The sequence below is a fragment of the Rhinatrema bivittatum genome, chromosome 2 (genome assembly GCF_901001135.1).
Source record: "Rhinatrema bivittatum chromosome 2, aRhiBiv1.1, whole genome shotgun sequence".
Taxonomy (NCBI): domain Eukaryota; kingdom Metazoa; phylum Chordata; class Amphibia; order Gymnophiona; family Rhinatrematidae; genus Rhinatrema; species Rhinatrema bivittatum.
In genome coordinates, this window is record NC_042616.1 from 555346476 (window position 1) to 555365314 (window position 18839).

Genomic DNA, 18839 nt, shown 5'->3' on the forward strand with positions numbered 1-18839 from the left:
CCTGACGCCGCAAGGGAGAAGTAGGGATGCTTCCCCTGACGGCAGCCACCGCGGAGGCCTGCGTCGGTGCGAGGGTAAGATGGGCCTGAGTTCCCCGGCTTCCTTGATGCTGCTGCAGCGGCCTTGCTGCCGCGGGTCAGGTAGGGGGGGAACGGCCGTGGAACACAGCAGAAACCTTTGAGTTATTGGAATGTCTCTATCATATCTCCCATATCTTGCTTTTTCTCATGTTTATATTATTTAAGTCTATTCCCATATGCTTTTGAAAGAAGACCACTGACCATTTTAGAAGCCACCCTCTAGACCGACTCCATCCTGTTTATATTCTGTTGAATGTGTGGTCTCCTGAATTTCACACAGTATTTCAAATGAGGTCTCACCAGGATCCTATACAAGGGCATTATCACCTCCATTTTTCTGCTGACCATTCCTCTCCTTATACAGCCAAGACTCTTTCTGATTTTTAGTGTCACTTTATCTACCTGTTTGACCGCCTTAAGGTCACCAGAATCAATTACCACCAGATCTCACGCTTCCTTTGTGCTTAAAAGAAATTCACCTCCAATACTTTCCCTTTCCCTCGGGTTTTTCCATCCTAAATGCATTACTCTGCATTTGTAGCATTAAATCTTAGCTGCCAGACCTTAGACCATTCCTCGAGCTTCAAATTTTCCACTCCTTCCTGGCTGTCCACCCTGTTACAGATTGTGGTATCATCAACAAAAGACAAACCTTTCTTGACAACTCTTCCATTATGTCGTTCACAAAAATGTTGAAAAGAACTGGTCCAAGGACAAATCCCTGAGGCCCACTGCTATTAACAACCCCTTGCTCAGAAAAAAAAGTCATTTACCACTAATTACCCTTTGTCACCTCCCAGTCAGCCAGTTTCTAACTCAGTCAGTCACACTAGGATCATACCAAGCGCACACTATTTATTTATTTAGTCTTTTATGCAGTACCATGTCAAAGGCCTTGCTGAAATCCAAGTATATACAGAGGGATGGTAACGTTTAAACAGGCTCATGGATACATATGTGCGCGTGTTTGTTGGCCCGCAGCCAGGGACATGGCCATTTTATAACATATGCATGTATATGCATGCATGCTATAATGTAGCCTGACCACATGCAAATATGCGTGCAATTTTAAGTGGACGTGCGCTTATGTGCTCAAATGCTACTAATACTGTATAAATGGAGGGATTTTAATAGTCACAAGTGCTGATGCCATTATCAGCTTTCCAAGTTCATTCCCAGTTTGCTCAGTTAAGCAACATGACTTCCAAACCTCCCTCTCCTTTGTTAGCTCTGACCTTTAAAATCCCACTGATGTACCTAGATTTTTTTTTTTACAACTTAAACGTCATTCATAACAGAAGTACAGTTATACAGCAGAGGACCCACGTGCATGCTTGTACATGTAAGTATTTACGCACTAATTAGAAGTTGAAATCCAGGAATGCCTGTGCCCTGCCAAGACCACATCCCACCCCTTTTTACGAACTTTTCATTTGTGCATGCAGTGGAAGATATGCACGTACTCGGGTGGCTTTTAAAATCCGCTCGGCTCATGCCTGCCCAACTTGTGCGCATGTCTCCTGGTTTTGAAACTCAACGGACTTTTAAAATTCACATGTATATGTGTGCATGTATATGCATACCTACACATATAGTCATTTTCAAACCTCTTTAGACTGATTCAAAGTTCATGTGGACTTTTACCAAGGGGCTTTACAACAACTTTCAAATGGAATGTACGAGCATGCTTTCCCTCTGAAAATCACCCTGAGAAAAACTTTCCACAGAGATTTGCACCTTCTTTTTTCTGTAGCTACTTTTCCCCTTTAAAATAATGTGTGAAGACTTGAAAATACAATCTACGTGCACTATTTCTCTCTTCTATCCTAAACATGCCCCCAGGATCGTACCATGGGTTTTGACCCCCCCCCTGTGCACTTTTAGTTGGATGAAGATTGAACAATTTTCAGCAAATCCTGGGTAAGTAGGCATTAATCTAGGTACTGAAAATGATTTGTGATTTTTACCATTGCTGTGCAATAGAATGTTCCTTAGAAAGTAAAACAGTTAGAAAAAAGAAAAAGAATGAAAAGTGTCATAAGATAAAGAAACATAGAGTCATGATGGCAGAAGAAGACTATATGGCCTATCTAGTCTGTCAATCCATCCAATTTATCTAGCCTTGCAATTCCCATCACTCCCTTAACAATCCCCTTGTGTTTATCCTATGCTTTCTTGAACTCAGATACCATCACTTCCACTGGGAGGCTGTTAAATCCATCCACTGCCCTCTCTGTAAAGAAATATTCCCTAAGATTACTCCTGAGTCTACTCCCTTTCACCTTCAACCCATGACCCCTTGTTCTAGAGCCTCCTTTGTATTGAAAGAGGCTCGCCTCCTGTGCATGGAAACCTTTGAGATATTTAAATGTCTCTATCATATATCCCCTATCTTGCCTTTCCTCTACGATATACATGTTTAGGTCATTAAGTCTATCCCCATATGCTTTACAATGAAGACCACTGATCATTTTAATAGCCACCTTCTTCAAGGAGATTTTAATACTTCCTTTTTGAGATGTACTACCTTCACAAATTTACCTTCTAATGAGCCAAATGATTTGCTAGAGATTCAGGATGATAATCTTTACATTGAAGTGATATAGCATCATACATTCAAAATCAAAATATAAAGTTAGAACAAACTATATTAAACCCATTTATATCATCGGTTACAAAAGATTCCTCCTTTTTTATGACTGAGGTTACTGCTGCTTTTCTCATTTAAAACAAAAAAAAATGTGCTTTCATATCTATAGCGCATACACACCATTAAAACATTCCTAATTTCCCATAGGGCATTTCTGTGGGCAATGTGATGCATCCATAGGGAGAGTCCAGTACCTTACAAGGAACTCCTTGTAGGCTTTCCATAGCTGATGCTGAATCTGCAGCTTATAAGAAATATTTTTTTAATGCATTTAATAATTTCCTTTCTTTCAATGCTATAAAAATGAAAGTTTAATAAATTTTTGAGAATACCACCACATTATGCTCAGTTCATGACTTCTAAGAAAAACTTTTTGGGGTTAGATTTAAAGATCGAGCAAAATGATGTAAAAAAGAAAAACACGCTATAAAATCCTTAAAACCAACTTGATTGCATTATTTGTTAATAGTACATTTTTAAGTCCTATACTTTAATTTTCCTGCAACCTCTGGAAAGGAAGAAAGCATGGTAGGGCTTTTATCCAATCCTTTAATTTAGTCCTTCTACATTACTTCTTGTTAACATGGCTATACCTCATAACTCCTCATTGTCACCCTGCCACTTCAATCCTAGTTTCTGTAAGCCCTCCACCTCTTTCAACACTTTCAGAGATACCCGCCATGCTCCAGCTATCCTTCGTTAGCCCTTAACATCACATTAATGGTTAATTAGTTACTGTCAATTTTTGTAGATATTATATTCTGTATATGCAGGATATATTAGCGGTTAGCTAGTTACTAGTTCCTAGTTCCGAGTTAACTAGTTACTGTTATTTTTTGAATATTTCATATACTGTATTTGCTGGATATATTAGTGGTTAACTAGTTACTTTTAATTTTTTCTATATATTATTCTCTGTATATGCTAGATATATTAATCAATTTATGTATTACATATATTATATACTTTCGTAAACATCGTATCTATTATATATTAAGATACACCTTTGTAAAGCCTCTTTTTCGTAGTTCCCCCAGAGGCCCCTGCCCTGTTCAATGTAATTTTGTTTACTGTAATTATTTGTTTGATGTAAGCCAGCATGATGTGTCCCATGAATGTCGGCATATAAAAATCCTTAATTAATTAAATAATTAAATAAATAAATAGATAAGTGATCTATGTAATAAGTGATTGATTTTTAAATGGTTTAGCTATCTAATAGTGGGAGTTAGGTGACTAAATCAGCCTATTTGAAAATTAAGCTTGTCTGAGTTTCTAAAATTTCAAGCATCCAATGTCATAAGGCACCTAAATTTAGGTTTCCCTAAGGAAGTGACTTTCAAAAGAATCTTCGGGGGGGGGGGGGGGGGACACAAGCATAATTGGATTATACATAAACTTTTCCCTACACTCGTGGTAGATGTTCCAGGTGGGAGACAGAGTTGGGGCGGGGAAGTATTTATGTGCATAGTTTTGGAGCCAGATGAGGTACATCACAGGATACTAAGAGAGCTCAGAAATATGCTGGTGGATCTCCTGAAAGACCTGTTTAATATTTCTCTAGAAACGGGACTGGTGTTACAAGATTGGAGAAGAGCGATGGTGGTCCTGCTTAATAAGAGCGGTAGCAGGAGGCTGGAAACTACAAGCTGGTAAGCCTTACCTCAGTAGTGAGAAAATTAATGGATTATCTACTTAAGGAAAGGATAATGATCTATCTATAATCCAGTGGGTTGTTGGATGTGAGGCAGAAGGATTCACTGGGAAAGGTCCTGTCAGACAAATCTAATTAATTTGTTTGATTGGGTCACACAGAATGGATGAAGGAAGAGCACTCAATATGATTTACTTGGATTTCAGCAAAGCTTTTGATACAAACAGTTTACTGACAGAAGACAGCATGTATGTTGCACTGTGATGGAAAGGAGTGCTAGGGGCGCTCCCTAGTGCAAGATGAGGAGTGTGTGCCCTTGCGGAGCAGAGACCAGGCCTCTGCCGACCTGCACACCTCAGTGGGCCCAACCACGCAAGGTTGGCCTCTGAGTAGTCCTCCAACCACTCCAAGCCCTTTCAGACATGCCGCTGGGTAACAGCAGAGGCAGCAGGCCGGACATGAGGCAGAGGTGGATGAGGACTTGAAAGTGGATGCTGAAGACAGGGGAGCTGACGAAGACACATCAGGGGGTGACAATGACTAGGACAGGATAAAAGCAGACAAGATAAAAGTCTGGGACTCCAGGAGAGCAGAGGGCCTCCCGCCGCTGGCTGACACTCACTGAAGAGCAGCAATGAGCACAGGACGGACGATGGCCCACTAGGAATCCGGGAGCAGCAGATGGACATCTGGACAGAAGGAATCCAGATAACTCCAGTAGCGATGTCCTGGATGGAGCTTCGGGACCCAGTGTGATCAATGCACCTGACAGGTCAATAGATGGAGGATGAAACCTCTGACCCGGCATGGAAGACGCAACAGAGAGAATCTTGAGGTTGGGCTGAAGACGGTAACTAGGGTTCAATCCAGAACCCGGAACGAGATGAGCACATCAGGACATGATGGACGAGGAGGGTCTTTGGCCCCGTGGGATGTAGGAATCCCGCCAGTACCCTACACACCCCAGCATGGGTGGTCGCGGACCACTGGGTCACTATGCACCCTACCAATCCAGCCAGACTGGTTGCGGACCACAAGGGACGGGATGACAGAGCTTCAGGAGCCTCTGGAGGAAGAACTTCGGAATGAAGACATCAGGATGTAAAGACATCAGGACACATCAGGAGCATGGACTTGGAGACATCAGGACACATCAGAACTTGGAGACAAGATGAGACGAGATGAGATGAGAGGCCAGGAACAATGATGAGGGATTCCCATGAAGAACGCCAAGCAGAAGTGGAGAGCAGGTTGTCCAGGAAGGACCAGCTCCTTGCGAAGGCAACGCATGACTGGCAACTGAGCCCTTTTATAGGGCTGAAGAGGAAGTTCCAGTGGTGAGGTCATCAGGTGAGACCAGGAGGGCCTCTTCCTCACTGGCCCTTTAAAACAGTGAAGGAGGTGTGGCCCCATGCCTAAGGAGGAAGCAGGAAGAAGGTGCAGGACCCTGGACAGCGGCCATGCTGCCACTGAGGAGAGGAGGATCTGGAGCAGGCTGAGAACAGGCTCGACGTGGGAGGTGGCATCCAAGTCATGAACAGGAGGTCTGGGGTGGCTCCAGCCGCCAGGAAATACCAGTGGTGGCCTCCGGGCCATGAAGAGGAAAAATAATGTGCAGCATGTAGGGATAGCAATCACCATGGCATTAAAGGGGGGGGGGGGGGGAGACGGGGGATGCAATAGGAAATTATTTTGATAGTTGCACTTGCAAATATTTCCTAACATGGCAAGAATCTCCACAAAATAGTTTGAATGATAATCATATAGAAGGTAATTTTCAGTTTCATGCATAAAAACAGCATATGTGCACATAACTGAATCATATGCGCTAATGCCTCATTTTGCAAAAGAGTGTCATATGTGCGTATATTCACATTCGCGAGCAAAAGCACATACAAAGTGAGAGTGTTTGGGGCATGCCGGGGCATGGTTTCCAACTTTGTGCATTCTTTGCTATTTTATAAAAAATGTATATGCAAACATCAACAAGACTGTACACATATTATTCCTACAGATAATTTCCATGCCAAGTTCAAACTTGCATTATCTTTTTCTACTTGGTGTATGGTGGGTGGCTTCTCCCAGTGAATGGACACTGCAGCAAATATGAAGAAAAGGTGAGGGGGTAGGAAAGCAATCAAAGAAATAGAGGTCATTGCCTAGAAATGTGTTTGCCTGTAACCTTTAATTTTATCTGGTTTGCTTTGAGCCAGATACAAGGTTTGCTGGTTTCCTTTGAAGGAACCTGTTAGTGAATGGCACAGCGTTCCAGAGAGGGTTAGTGTGTGTATGTATGTGTATATATGGTGACTGGGGTGGTGAATGACTGTGACTGGGACAGACTGGGGCATACTGGGGGGATGCGTGAGTGTGAAGAAGCATATTGGAGGGCTCAGTGGCAGGAGAAATAAATTCCAAAATTAGTATAATGAACTTAAAGATACTGATGGCACAATGGTTGAGGAGGGAGAGAACAGAGTAGAGAAGGAAGAGGAGGAGAAAGTACTCCTTAAAGAGTATACAGGAAAAAGGTACAGTTTTTGGATGTGTATGAGGAGCAAGTTATGCATAGGTTCAGGTTTAACAGGAAAACCATACTATAACTATGTCAACATATGCAGGTGATCTGTGGTGCCAAGGAGATCATCAAGGACATAGTGCCCAGATAGCCACGATTCTAATAATAATGCCTACATCCATTTACAATCATGACCACTTCTAGGAAGGTCACATAAATGGGGTGTGGTTTCTAAGTAGGTATGCTGCTCTTACTACAACCACACATATATTAATCTTTGACTCTCTTCGCAACCTGATATCTAGGAAGATTTATTGCTTAGGTCGAGGAGCCCTGCTCCAGCCTCTGTCTGGAAACTGCCCCATTGCCTACCAATATGGGATATCTCATTCAGATCGTCTCTACCTTCTCCCTCATAGGTGATAGATACTCACTTAAAACCTGGCTCATATTCCTGCTGGCATACCAATAGATTGTAGCATATGTGTAACATAGCCCACTGCAAACTAGAGCAGTCACTGAGAGAACTTTTGGCCTACTAAAAACACATTTCTACTGCCTGACAGATCTGGAGGATGCCTTCTCTATAATCACAGCAATGTCCGTGAGACCTTCCTAGCCTGTTGCATGCTTTATAACCTCACCAAAACTGGGGGCCTATCCCCTTCAGAGAGACTAGTTGATCATCTTTCTTGAGGAAGAGGAGGAGGCATATGACCTGAGTGCAGAGGAATTGCAAGAGATGCATTGCTAGACTCACCAGCATCAGTGAAAGAAACACTGATTCAGATAAATGTCCAATGTTGAAGGTAATTTTTTTTTTACAAGACAAATGTAATAACATATAGAAAACAATAAAGGTGTAGTTCACCACCTGGTACTCTTAGAGGGTGAATCCTTCCCTTGTGGTGGTGGTGGAGGCTTACTATTGGCATAGGTGGTGTACTCAGTGAAGGATGAGGCCACATAATGAGTGGCAGCAAACCCACTGAGAAAGCAGAGCATTTCTGTAGAAACCGACATATCAAAATGATAACCTTTCTCTGCTAGAAGGTTCACTGTATGTGGAAGGACCACAGTCAGCTCCTTGTCTCCCCATTGACTGATGTTTGTATTTGGAAAGCTGACAGGATGTTTCCCTCTAGATATACCAGTGTTTTGTAGCTTGGAAACACTCATATCTCTGACACTTAGAAGGAGCAAGACCAAGCTGATGACTCAGAACTTGGATGTGTAGTGTCCATTGAAGTAAGGATATTTTGGTGAGCTCAGTATAGCATGCAGCCCCTGTTTATCTGGTGTACAAGAGAGGGTGATTTAAGGGTTGATGAGTGTAGGAGAGACATTAGAGAACAAAACAGATGGCACTGGGAAGGGGGGAGGATGCACTGCATTTTTACTTTGTATAGGCAGCGCATATACTCTTTGCAAATGGTTGTCCTAAAGTTACCTGTGAAAATGTGTATGGGTAACTTTAGAGCAGATAATCAGCCAGCACAGATGTTCAAAGTATTCAGATAAAGTTACTGAGAAAAAGTTGTCTGCTAGCAACTGCTAGTTGAATATGGACCCCAAGGCAGATTTTCTAAGCTTTTTGCATCATTTAAGTAATCACCTACCTGTTTTGTAAATGATTGAATTGCACTGGTAGGTTGTATTTTGCTTCTGTGTGCTCCTCCAATGAACGCTGTAGCTTTCCAATCTGATTCAACGAGTCGTCAAGCTAAAGGTAAACAAAATGATGCCATTCTCATGAAATTCAAGAATCTTTTCTTAACAAACACATTAAAACATAAAGGCATATAATTTATGCTGCATTTACTCTAGGGTTTTATTGTAGATGCAGTGGGAAATATACATCAGTTTCTATTTCCTGTAGATAGAATGAGATTGCAAGACGGGAGACATAATAAGGGGTGCCACTTTGAAGGGGTTTTGTACCTGCAGGGCTGCAAGTGGATTTTTAAATGGAAACTCTCAGTGGAGTTTACAAATTTGCCAGCCCATCTGTGCTGCAGGGAAGCTTTTTCATGCATTCTTTGTAGATGCAGACTATACAAGGAAAAGCAGATGGGGGATTTCAAAATGAAATTTCCACATGTACTTTTACTAGTCCACTCGTATTTATCTAGATAGATAGATTGATAGATATCATTTTGTTTTCTACTTAAAAGAACTGTCTATTCAGGCTCTAAGTTTGCATATCATGAAGGGCAATAAGAACATAGTTAAGGAGTTAAACTAAAAATAATTTATAGAAAACTAACAATTAGAAAAGCTGTTGGGAGTCTCCTTTTATTTGAAATTGCCATTTGAAGAGGATGCTTGCTGCAATGAGCTGTTTTTCTCTTACAGTTTCAATAGAAGCATTTGTTTCATATGCAAAACAAATAAACAGCTGATAGTCACCATTTTTCAGTAGTAGAAAATGATTGTATTCACAGAAGTCATGATTTAAAAAAATAACAACAGGTAGGCCTTAAATCTAATGGCTCAAAATGTAGGTCTTTATACTTGTTTACATTTATTGTCCTTCTATGTGACGTCTTTACAGTCACTCTGGTCACATACGTCCTGTGAAGGAATATTTTTCTGATCAAAGAGTACTAAATTGGCAGTATGTAATTACAAATTAATGCATTTCATGGTACAGACTATACTAGCTCTCTGTATTGGCAGATGAATTGAAAACTGGTCACCAGTAGATGGCAATGGGTTGTGCAGATGTTGTGTGTTTGACATGAAACTCTTAGAATTCTTCCAAGGTATATGAAAGCATGGGTCTGTGCTCCACAATTTCAAAGATGCATTAATCACCCACTTGAATAAAAGGAAGGACATCAGAACCAACTGTGGTGAACACTATGGGATTTCTCTGCTGTCCTTTCCTGGTGGTAAGAGTAATTCTCAATAAAATGATAGAGCAACTCATGGATAGCATCTTCAGGAATCACAGTGTGGATTCAGACCTGAACAAAGGGACCATTGGCATAGCGTTACCAGCCAGGCAAATTCAGGAGATGTTTCTTAAGTTAAGTCAAGATCTATAAATGGTCTTTAAAGACCTGAGAAAGGCCTTCTGTATGATCGACTAGAATGGCCTGTGTGCAATCCTATGGAAAACCTTGGTTGCCAGTTCTTTCATCACCAGTTTTTACAAAAAGTGATGTTGGCCAGGGTGAAGGAATGTGGTGGAATCCTCTGATTCCTTCTCAGTCTCAAACAGCACTAAACATAGATGCCTTCCAGGACTTGCATAGGATCATTTACATCCAGTCATGTACAGGTGGAGGTTATTCAATCTGAAACATCTACAGGCATGTTCTAAAGTGGTAGGATAAGTGATCTTGGAATTACTGTTTGCAGATGACTGTCTACTCACTCACCGAAAGACATCAGGTTATGATAGACCAGTTTGTTATGGGAACTCAGTTTAGTGGACCCTTGGACCGACCTGCAGGAGACTGGGAAAGATGGTCAATGTCTCTAGTATGTGGCAGGCCGGGAGGCAGATGTTCAGGCAGGACGTAGGGGTACTCTTCACCCTGGAAGCTGCTACTCCCCCGGGAGGAGCCCATAGGAGCCCAACTGCTGGGACGTAGGCAGCTTCACCCTTAGAAGCCGAAGCCCCCCGGGAGGAGCCCGAAAGGGCCCAACCACTGCGACTTAGGCGAGTTGATGATCAGGACTGGGAACTGGAACCAGACTAGGACAGTAGAAAGTACTGTAACAGGGCTTGGGTTCTGGAACCAGGCAGGAACTGTAGCAGCGATCGGGTACTGGAACCAGGCAGGAACTGTAGCAAGACTCGGGTACTGGAACCAGGCAGGAACTGTGGCAGGACTCGGGTACTGGAACCAGGCAGGGACTATAGCAAGACTCGGGCCCTGGAACCAGGCAGGAACTGTAGCAGGACTCGGGTACTGGAACCAAGCAGGCACTGTAGCAGGCAAGCAGGAACCAAGCAGGTACTGTAGCAGGCAAGCAGGAACGGAGCGAATAGCAAGGCAGCTCACTCCGGGGCACAACGCAACAGGGAACCGGGAGGTAAACCAGTTGCAAGGCAAAGACTGAATGTCCGCGGCCGGCTTATCAAGGCCGCGGCGCCTGACGTCAGGAACTGGGCAGACTCACCACTGGCGGGAAACGGCCTAAAAAAGCATCCAAGTGGCGCGCGTGCACGCCTAGAAACAGGGCGTCCATGTGAAGCTTCCCGGCGGTGCGGCCCCCACGGGGACGCTGCCGAACAGGCGCAAACCAGGCCTCCAGAAGCGGGAGTAGGTCCAGGAGCACGGAGGTAAGGGTCTGGTCACGGTGCTCGCGGCCAGAACCGCAACACAGTTTGCTAGGCAACTTAAAGCATCAAGTCTAAAAAAGGATCTCATGCACCATGGAGTTCAATCTGAGGTCTTTGTCAAGCCTATAGTTCTCTTCAAGGGCACTAACAATACAACTGACAATTATTTCATCTCAGGAGTGTTCTTTCTTTCTTTCTTAATAGAAAAAGAACAGCCAAAGTAATTATTAAGCATTCCCAGGCACAGAAACAAAAAAATAAATCAGCATTAGCTGAATCTACAAGTTCACCTTTTTAAAGAGATTCAAGACACAATTAAATGAAATTTAAGAAGGAAATAAAGAAGCAAAAGCTACAAGAAAAATAATTCTAATGATTCAATCCTTCTAGAAACAACTGAGAGAGGACTTGGAAGGGGACCCACAATTGGCGGAGCTGCTGTTGTCTCGGTATCAGAGGAATTATTATATATAAATGCAGTCAAATGAAGAGGGAGGAGGGGCGGGGGTGCAGAAAAAAATATACCTAACTCCCTGACACTTGACCAGGAACTGACATGAAAAACACAAAAAGGAAAGACCACCCTTGGCTTCAAAAGGAGAAACTGCTCTCTTCTTGTTTGAGTAATTTTAGAAACATCAGGAAACACTCTGCTATGACAATTCAAAAAGAGGGATTTTTTTGCTTAATAAAACATTATAAGCAACCAATCCCTTTTAGAATCTAAAGCAAAAGGAAAAACCAAATGAAAAAAAATGAAATGTCTGTATACACCCTTACAAATTATGTTCTGGAAACTCCAGTTAAAATCATCTGAGTGAATGTTTGTCAAAAAGAGCAATGCCTCGAGGTAAGTTAAAACTAAAGCATCATCAACAGTATGTTGTATTGCCCAGACAAACAGACAGATAGAAGTATCAAAGCTAGTCAGAACATGTTAATGACACACATGCTATCATATTGATGGAGGATGCTAAATGTCAAGGATTTAGAACCTTCTTTTGTGACCTTTTTCTAAAATTACATCTGAGTTCTACTCCATAATGCTACTGTTAGCTTACTATAAATGTGCCTGCCTGTCAGCTGGTAAGTGTTGCTATTAAGTAATTTCTGGGATTCTCTTAGAAATAGGAAGCCAAGTTAAGAATTATTTTAGCTGCTTCAAAACTGAGCAACTCAGTGCAGTTTGGATTTTATGAGCCACAGATGACATTATTAAGCTGAATCTGAGATGGCTTGCGAGAACACACCAAACCTGCTTTTGTAGGATCTTCAAATTGCAAAGAAACCTGGGTCAAGAATGCAATGCAGGATGCTTGCACTACCATGTTTGTATCAGGAATACTCTGTATTAGAGATGTGAATCGTGTGATCGATTGTCTTAACGATCGATTTTGGCTGGGGGGGGGGAGGGAATCGGATCGTCGTGGTTTTGTTTTGGTTTTTTAAATCGTGTAAATTGTACATCGACGTGACGCGGCCGTCACGTGGTCCACCGCGGTTCCGCTCCCGGACCCCTCGTTGGACACAAACGGAACTTTTGGCCAGCTTGGGGAGGTCAGGAGGCCCCCCCCAAGCTGGCCAAAAGTTCCGTTTGTGTCCAACGAGGGGTCCGGGAGCGGAACCGCGGTGGACCACGTGATGGCCGCATCACTCCGACGTGACGCAGACGTCACGTGCTCCTCGCAAAGGAACAGAGGAATGGCTTCCTGACTCCCCGCTGGAGCACCAGGGAATTTTGGTAAGTCTTGGGGGGGATTAAGGAGGGTGAGGGGTTTAAATTTTGATTTAGGATCAACGATCGCGATTTCCAACGTATTCAACATAGCTATGTTGAATAAGTTGGAAATCCGATCGTTTTCGCCTCATCACTTTTTTAAGTTAAAAAAAAAAAAGTAGCGTTTTACATATAAGTTCAAAACGAATGCACACCCCTAGCTGTAACAACACCCACCCAAACCCCAACCCACCTCCCGAAAACGCACTCCAATTCAAAGTGCCCCTCTAGAGAGACTGACTATATACAGAGACAGTCTCTCTCTCTCTTTCTCTCTTTCCCTTTCTCTCTGCCTTGTTAGTCTTTGACTTACAACCATGACCTGCCTCCTTCCCAGCTTCTTAAAATTCATGTGGCTGTTTTTGCACAAGTAACACTTTAAAAATCTACCTCTAATTTTTTAGTGAACATTAAATGAAATTAATGTGCATTAATTTGATTTAGTGCACAGTAAATAGGTGTAGTGCTCTAAACAATTTAGGGTACACTAAAATAAAACAACATGAAATGAGATGAAACAAAAATAACTTTTTTCAGCAACACTCACCCCTAAAAAGAAATAGAATGACAATTAAGGCAGCAAGTAGAGTGGCCTGAAAAAACAGAAATCACAGAGCACAGAATGAGGCAGCAAACACAATGACAGAAATAGCCAAAGGCACAGAGTGAGGGATGAGGCAGAAAGGACAGTGGCATCAAAATCCTAAATCATTGAGCACATAAGAACATAAAAACATAAGAAATTGCCATGCTGGGTCAGACCAAGGGTCCATGAAGCCCAGCATCCTGTTTCCAACAGCGGCCAAACAAGGCTACAAGTACCTGGCAAGTACCAAAAACTAAGAAGATCCCATGCTAGAGATGCCAGTAATAGCTGAGGCCAGTCCCTAAGTCAACTTTATTAATAGCAGTTAATGGACTTCTCCTCCAAGAACTTATCCAAACCTTTTTTAAACCCAGATACATTAACTGCACTAACCACATCCTCTGGTGAGTGGGGCAAAGGGCACCAACAACATTGTCTTTTTTTTACAGTTGATGTTTTATATTTCATTTGATGTATAGTTCACCTTTCAGGCACTTCAAAGAGGATTACATTCAGGTAATGCATGAACAGCCAAAGGCACTAAGAGAGCAGCAAAGCAACAACAATAACTTTGGCCTGAATATTGCATGGCACCTTGACATGAGGAAAACAGTACTGGCAATAGCAGAAGTTCTCAAAGGCACCATGAATGGATTAGGTGTTATGATTCTGAGAGGTGGATCCTTAGTCCGAGGTAGGGTTGGCGCTACCTGAGAGAGAAGATCCTCACAGGTCCCTACCGTCGGAAGGCACGGCTGTACTGAAGCGAGGGCAGGCTGGAGCTTCACCAGTACCAGCCCCGTTCCTCCCGGGTTGAGCCCTTGAGTACGTGGGGCTGGATGGACTTAGGTGGACCTCCGTGAAAGCAGGAGAAAAGTCAATGTACAGTCTGAGGTTGAAAACCTGAGGGAGGTCAGAAGCTGGTCCAGGCGTCGGAGCCAGAAGAATGGTCGGAAGCCGGTCCAGGGGTCGGAGCCAGAAGAATGGTCGGAAGCTGGTCCAGGGGCGGAGCCAGAAGATCCGACCAAGGAGGAAGGGGCAGAAGCAGGAACCAGACAAGAGAACAGGAGCAGGTCCGAGGAGGGCAGGCAGTGGAGCATAGGAAACATGAACAGGAACTTAGGATTAGGAGCTCAGGAACAACACAGAACCGGAGCCAAAAAACCAAGGCAAGGTCTGAGAAGCAGACCTTGCCTTAATTAGCAAACAGGTAGGAGGAGTCCCCAGGAAGGAGCCATGACTATTTCCTTTCATGGCCCCTTTAAATATCTATGCTCAGCCACGCGTGCGACTCTAGGGAGGTCCTACAGCGAAGGAGTTAGCAACCAGGAAGAAGGCAGGCCAGGACGCGACCAAATCAGCGGGGGCTGGGTCGGCCGTGAAGAGAGTATCGGGGACAGCTGCCAGCTCCTGCCGGCACTTCAGAAGCCACCTGTCCACGTCGATAGGTGGCCAGCCCTGGTTGCAGGCCCCCTCAGCCAGTGGCCATAACATTAGGAGCAGGCTGGGCAGTAATAGTGGCAGACGACACAGTAAGGCAATCTACCAGGAGAGAGGTAAAGTGGGAGAAGAAAGTTTTATTTAATTTTATGTTTTTTATTTTTTTTTTGTAGTGGGGGGCACACCCCTTTATAACCGAGAGGGAGACAGGGAGGGAAGACCAGGTTGGATCTCAACTGTTGTATAACACAACAGCAAGGAGATGAACAAGGAGAGAGGCAGGACATGGGGAAAAAACTGGGCAGCATCAACAAGAGTGACTACTGGCAGCAACACAGTAAAGTGCTTAGGGTAAAACTCTGAAGGCATTGATTTACTGTAGGTGCATACTCAGTCCTCCTGCAATTTGCATGGGAGTTCAAGGAAACTTTCTCACCAACTCTGGTGTCAGTTGTGAATGATGTGGCTTTCACAAAGACCCCTACCATTGAGAATACCTGTTCACTAGGCATGTTGGTTGGTGAGTAGCAGAGGAAAAGCTGGGCCACTTTAGCCAGTTCTGACCAGATCTCTCTCTTATGTGCCCAATATGCCAATGAGTCTGTGGCCATGCCTTCATTGAGCTCTGCCAGATAGCAATTGACCCAAATGTCAAAATCTCCTTGCCGGGAGAGATTAATCCCCTCTGCAGCCAAATGCTAGAGCTATGGGCTGTTGCGAAACACCGGCCGTGTTGGGCGCTATCTAATGATTTTCAGAGTCTGTCTTTTTTTTTGGAATATATTCTCTGGACTGTGGTTTACAATCTAAAATTTTAAAGAACATTTTTTTTTTAAAAACTCTAAAAAATTAATAGTGCAATAAAGTTTTGAAGGTGAATGATTGAGAAGACCAGTGGGTTTCGGTTGAAACAATGTCTGGCTTGCTGACACCTTCATTTAGGCTATAATTATAATTTGACATATAGTTCCCATTTGGTTTTGATTGGGCTGTGCCAGGAAAGCCCATTCAGCTGTAGTGATGGGGAGGGAGGAGGGGGATGATGGACAAAGGTGTCTAGGATGTGATAGCTGACAGGGTGCTTCTTGTACTGACAGTTCTGCATGGGCTGCAGAATCTTTCATATACTGCATCATCACTGTTCCTCTTCTTCAGGTGCTCCTCTTTCCACACCCTAGCCAGTAGCCACCAGTGCCTCCAGCCAGTGAATTAGACTGTAGGACCAGAGAGCAATACTGCCTTTCACCCATGGGTCACACAGCACGGTTATCATGTAAGTATCCTTCTTGGTGAGAGGTTTGAGACTATATCACACCTGCTGCTGTGAATATAAATGGCAAAAGCTCTGCCACCAGCCCCTGTTCCCACAAGAACATGCTAATGTTTCCTCCAAGATATGACTCTGGGGATGACCTCATCCAGGGTGGCTCTTGTGGAACTGAGATCCTCCATGGTTTCCTAGAAGGGCTTTAGAATTCTGTGTCATGCGTAGTCAAGCATGATGCCCAGAGGGATGATCCACACCTTAGGGATGTCTATTGCTACGATAAACTCTGTAGTATCAGGAAAGTAGAATTTGCCCCTTGTGCTACATTTTACATGAGCCGGTGCAAAGCCCTACTGTTTCCTGCCTCTCATTGAGCTGCTGCCCAGCTTTCATGCTCTGGTAAAAATGCTCTTAAATTTTTGTGCACCTGTTAATCAATTCCTTCAGAGCTAAACTGCCATATTCTTCTTTGTCTTCCATGGTGTTCTTTATGGCCAGGTGCAATAAAGGTGCAAGCAATGTGTCCCCCAATAGCCACCATTTTCCATCATCTGCAGGGTCTGATCATCCAGGGCAATCATTTTGCCATTGCAATGTGTTACCGCCTTTGATGCTGCTTGTCTCTTAGATTCTTTATATCATATAATGATATGGTAAAACACCCAATAGTTTGTCACTGTTTTGTGTTTGTGGGATGCTTGCCTGTCACCTCAGCTTATGTAGACTTTCATTATAGGAAAGCTGTTCCATTCCCTTAATCATTTTTGTCACCTTCCTCTTCATCTTTTCTAGTTCTATGTCTTTTCTGACATAGGACAACCAGAAATGCACACAATACTCAAGATGCAGTAGCACTGTATACTAATACAAACGTAATATGATATTTTCTGTTTTATTGTCCACTCTTTTTGGGATCATTCCTAACATTCAGGCCGATACAGTTATACTGTTAGCTGGCATTTGAATGCACATTTTCGACATGCTAGCTTTACCCCTTATTTAGTAACGGGTAATAGCACATCCAAAACGCGCGTCCAACCCCCCCGAACCTAATAGCGCCCACAACATGCAAATGCATGTTGATGGCCCTATTAGGTATTCCCGCGCGATTCAGTTAATAAAATGTGCAGCCAAGCCGCACGTTTTACTTTCAGAAATTAGCGCCTACCCAAAGGTAGGCGCTAATTTCTCCGGGCACCGGGCACCAGGAAAATGCACAGAAAAGCAGTAAAAACTGCTTTTCTGTGCACCCTCCGACTTAATATCATAGCGATATTGTCGGAGGTCCCGAAAGTTTGAAAAGTAAAAAAAAAAAAATTGAAATAGGCCCGCGGCTCGCGGGTTGAAAACCGGAAGCTCAATTTTGCCGTGGCTGTCAGCGGGCCTAATTTAAATAAATTTATTTACTGTATCGCACGTACAGGAGAGCGGGCGCTCGTCTACTCTCCCATAATTTTTACTGTATCGCCCCAATTCTAATTTGACTGCCACTGTACACTGAGCTGAGAATTTCAATATATTTTCCAAAAGGACTCCAAGGTCCTTTTCCTGGGTGGGGACTTCTAATATATAAGTCAACATTGTGCACCCTTAGTTGGGAGGAAGGGGTGAGGGGTGTCAATTTGGGACACAGACTTCACCTTTTGTCTGGCTTTCATGCTGCTGCATGTGCTGCTGCAGCTTTAATTAATAGGCAGAGTCCTCATTTAGTACTGGTGCTCTCTCCTGAAACCAAGGCTACTAGGTATTCTTTTTTTTTTTTTTAATGATACTGCATGCCACTGTTTGCAAGATGCCTAGTATCTTTTGTCTACTGATGGCCTTACTACAGTGAATGCATTCTGCAAAACACCAGTGCTTAATAACTGTAAAGTGCCTCAACACCTTGTGATGCCTCGTGGAATTTCCTTTCTATCTATGAATCCTTGGGTGCTGCTGCATGGGCTAGCGTTGAGTGCAGACTGGGTGGAAAAATATCAAGAGCATTTTTCATTCTCTCCTCTAACTGTTATTCTTGGGGTGGGGGGAGGCAGTGCTCTTTGGCCCAGCAATATCACGTTCTGCCTCCTGAAGCTGTTCACTATAGGATAGCACACTAGTAACTAGACTCCCCAAACCCTTCTGTGCTACTTGAAGCTTTGTTTCCTCAGAGTCTTCAAATCCTTGATGTGATTCCTCTAAATCAGCACTTTCTCTGAGTATCTGCTGTAGACACTGCTTGGAAGGAATCAGGAGAGAGTTCTGTGTTCCTCTCCTAGGACCTCTGTCCCTCTACTGCTGATGCCATCTTCTACTGACTCTACCTTCTCCTGCCCCTTCACAAAGGAACAGAGATAAGAGTGGGGGATAGGCAGCAGATGTTCTTCCTGCTTGCGCTTCTTTTTACTCAACCTTGCCTATGGTTTCTCCCTACTGAAAAAAATCTCTTTATCTTGGGAAGGGGACTCCTGGTCTTCTCACTGCTGTCATCAATAGTGCTATGGGTGCTCACTCTCAATCCTTTTGGAGGAAAAAACCTTCTCTCTTCCTTTCCCCATTGATGTCACTACCATAGCAATTACCACATCTAT

At 43.4% G+C, this 18839-nt stretch overlaps 1 protein-coding gene across 2 annotated transcripts in view; it reads right to left on the bottom strand.

Annotated features, from left to right (window-relative positions):
* Positions 1 to 18839, bottom strand: part of CCDC102B (coiled-coil domain containing 102B) — an 810362-nt gene that overhangs the window by 272030 nt on the left and 519493 nt on the right. For both annotated transcript variants that reach the window (XM_029590911.1, XM_029590910.1), the window contains one exon: positions 8522 to 8625. In XM_029590911.1, the coding sequence (XP_029446771.1) occupies positions 8522 to 8625 (104 nt within the window). The remainder of the gene's footprint in view (positions 1 to 8521; positions 8626 to 18839) is intronic.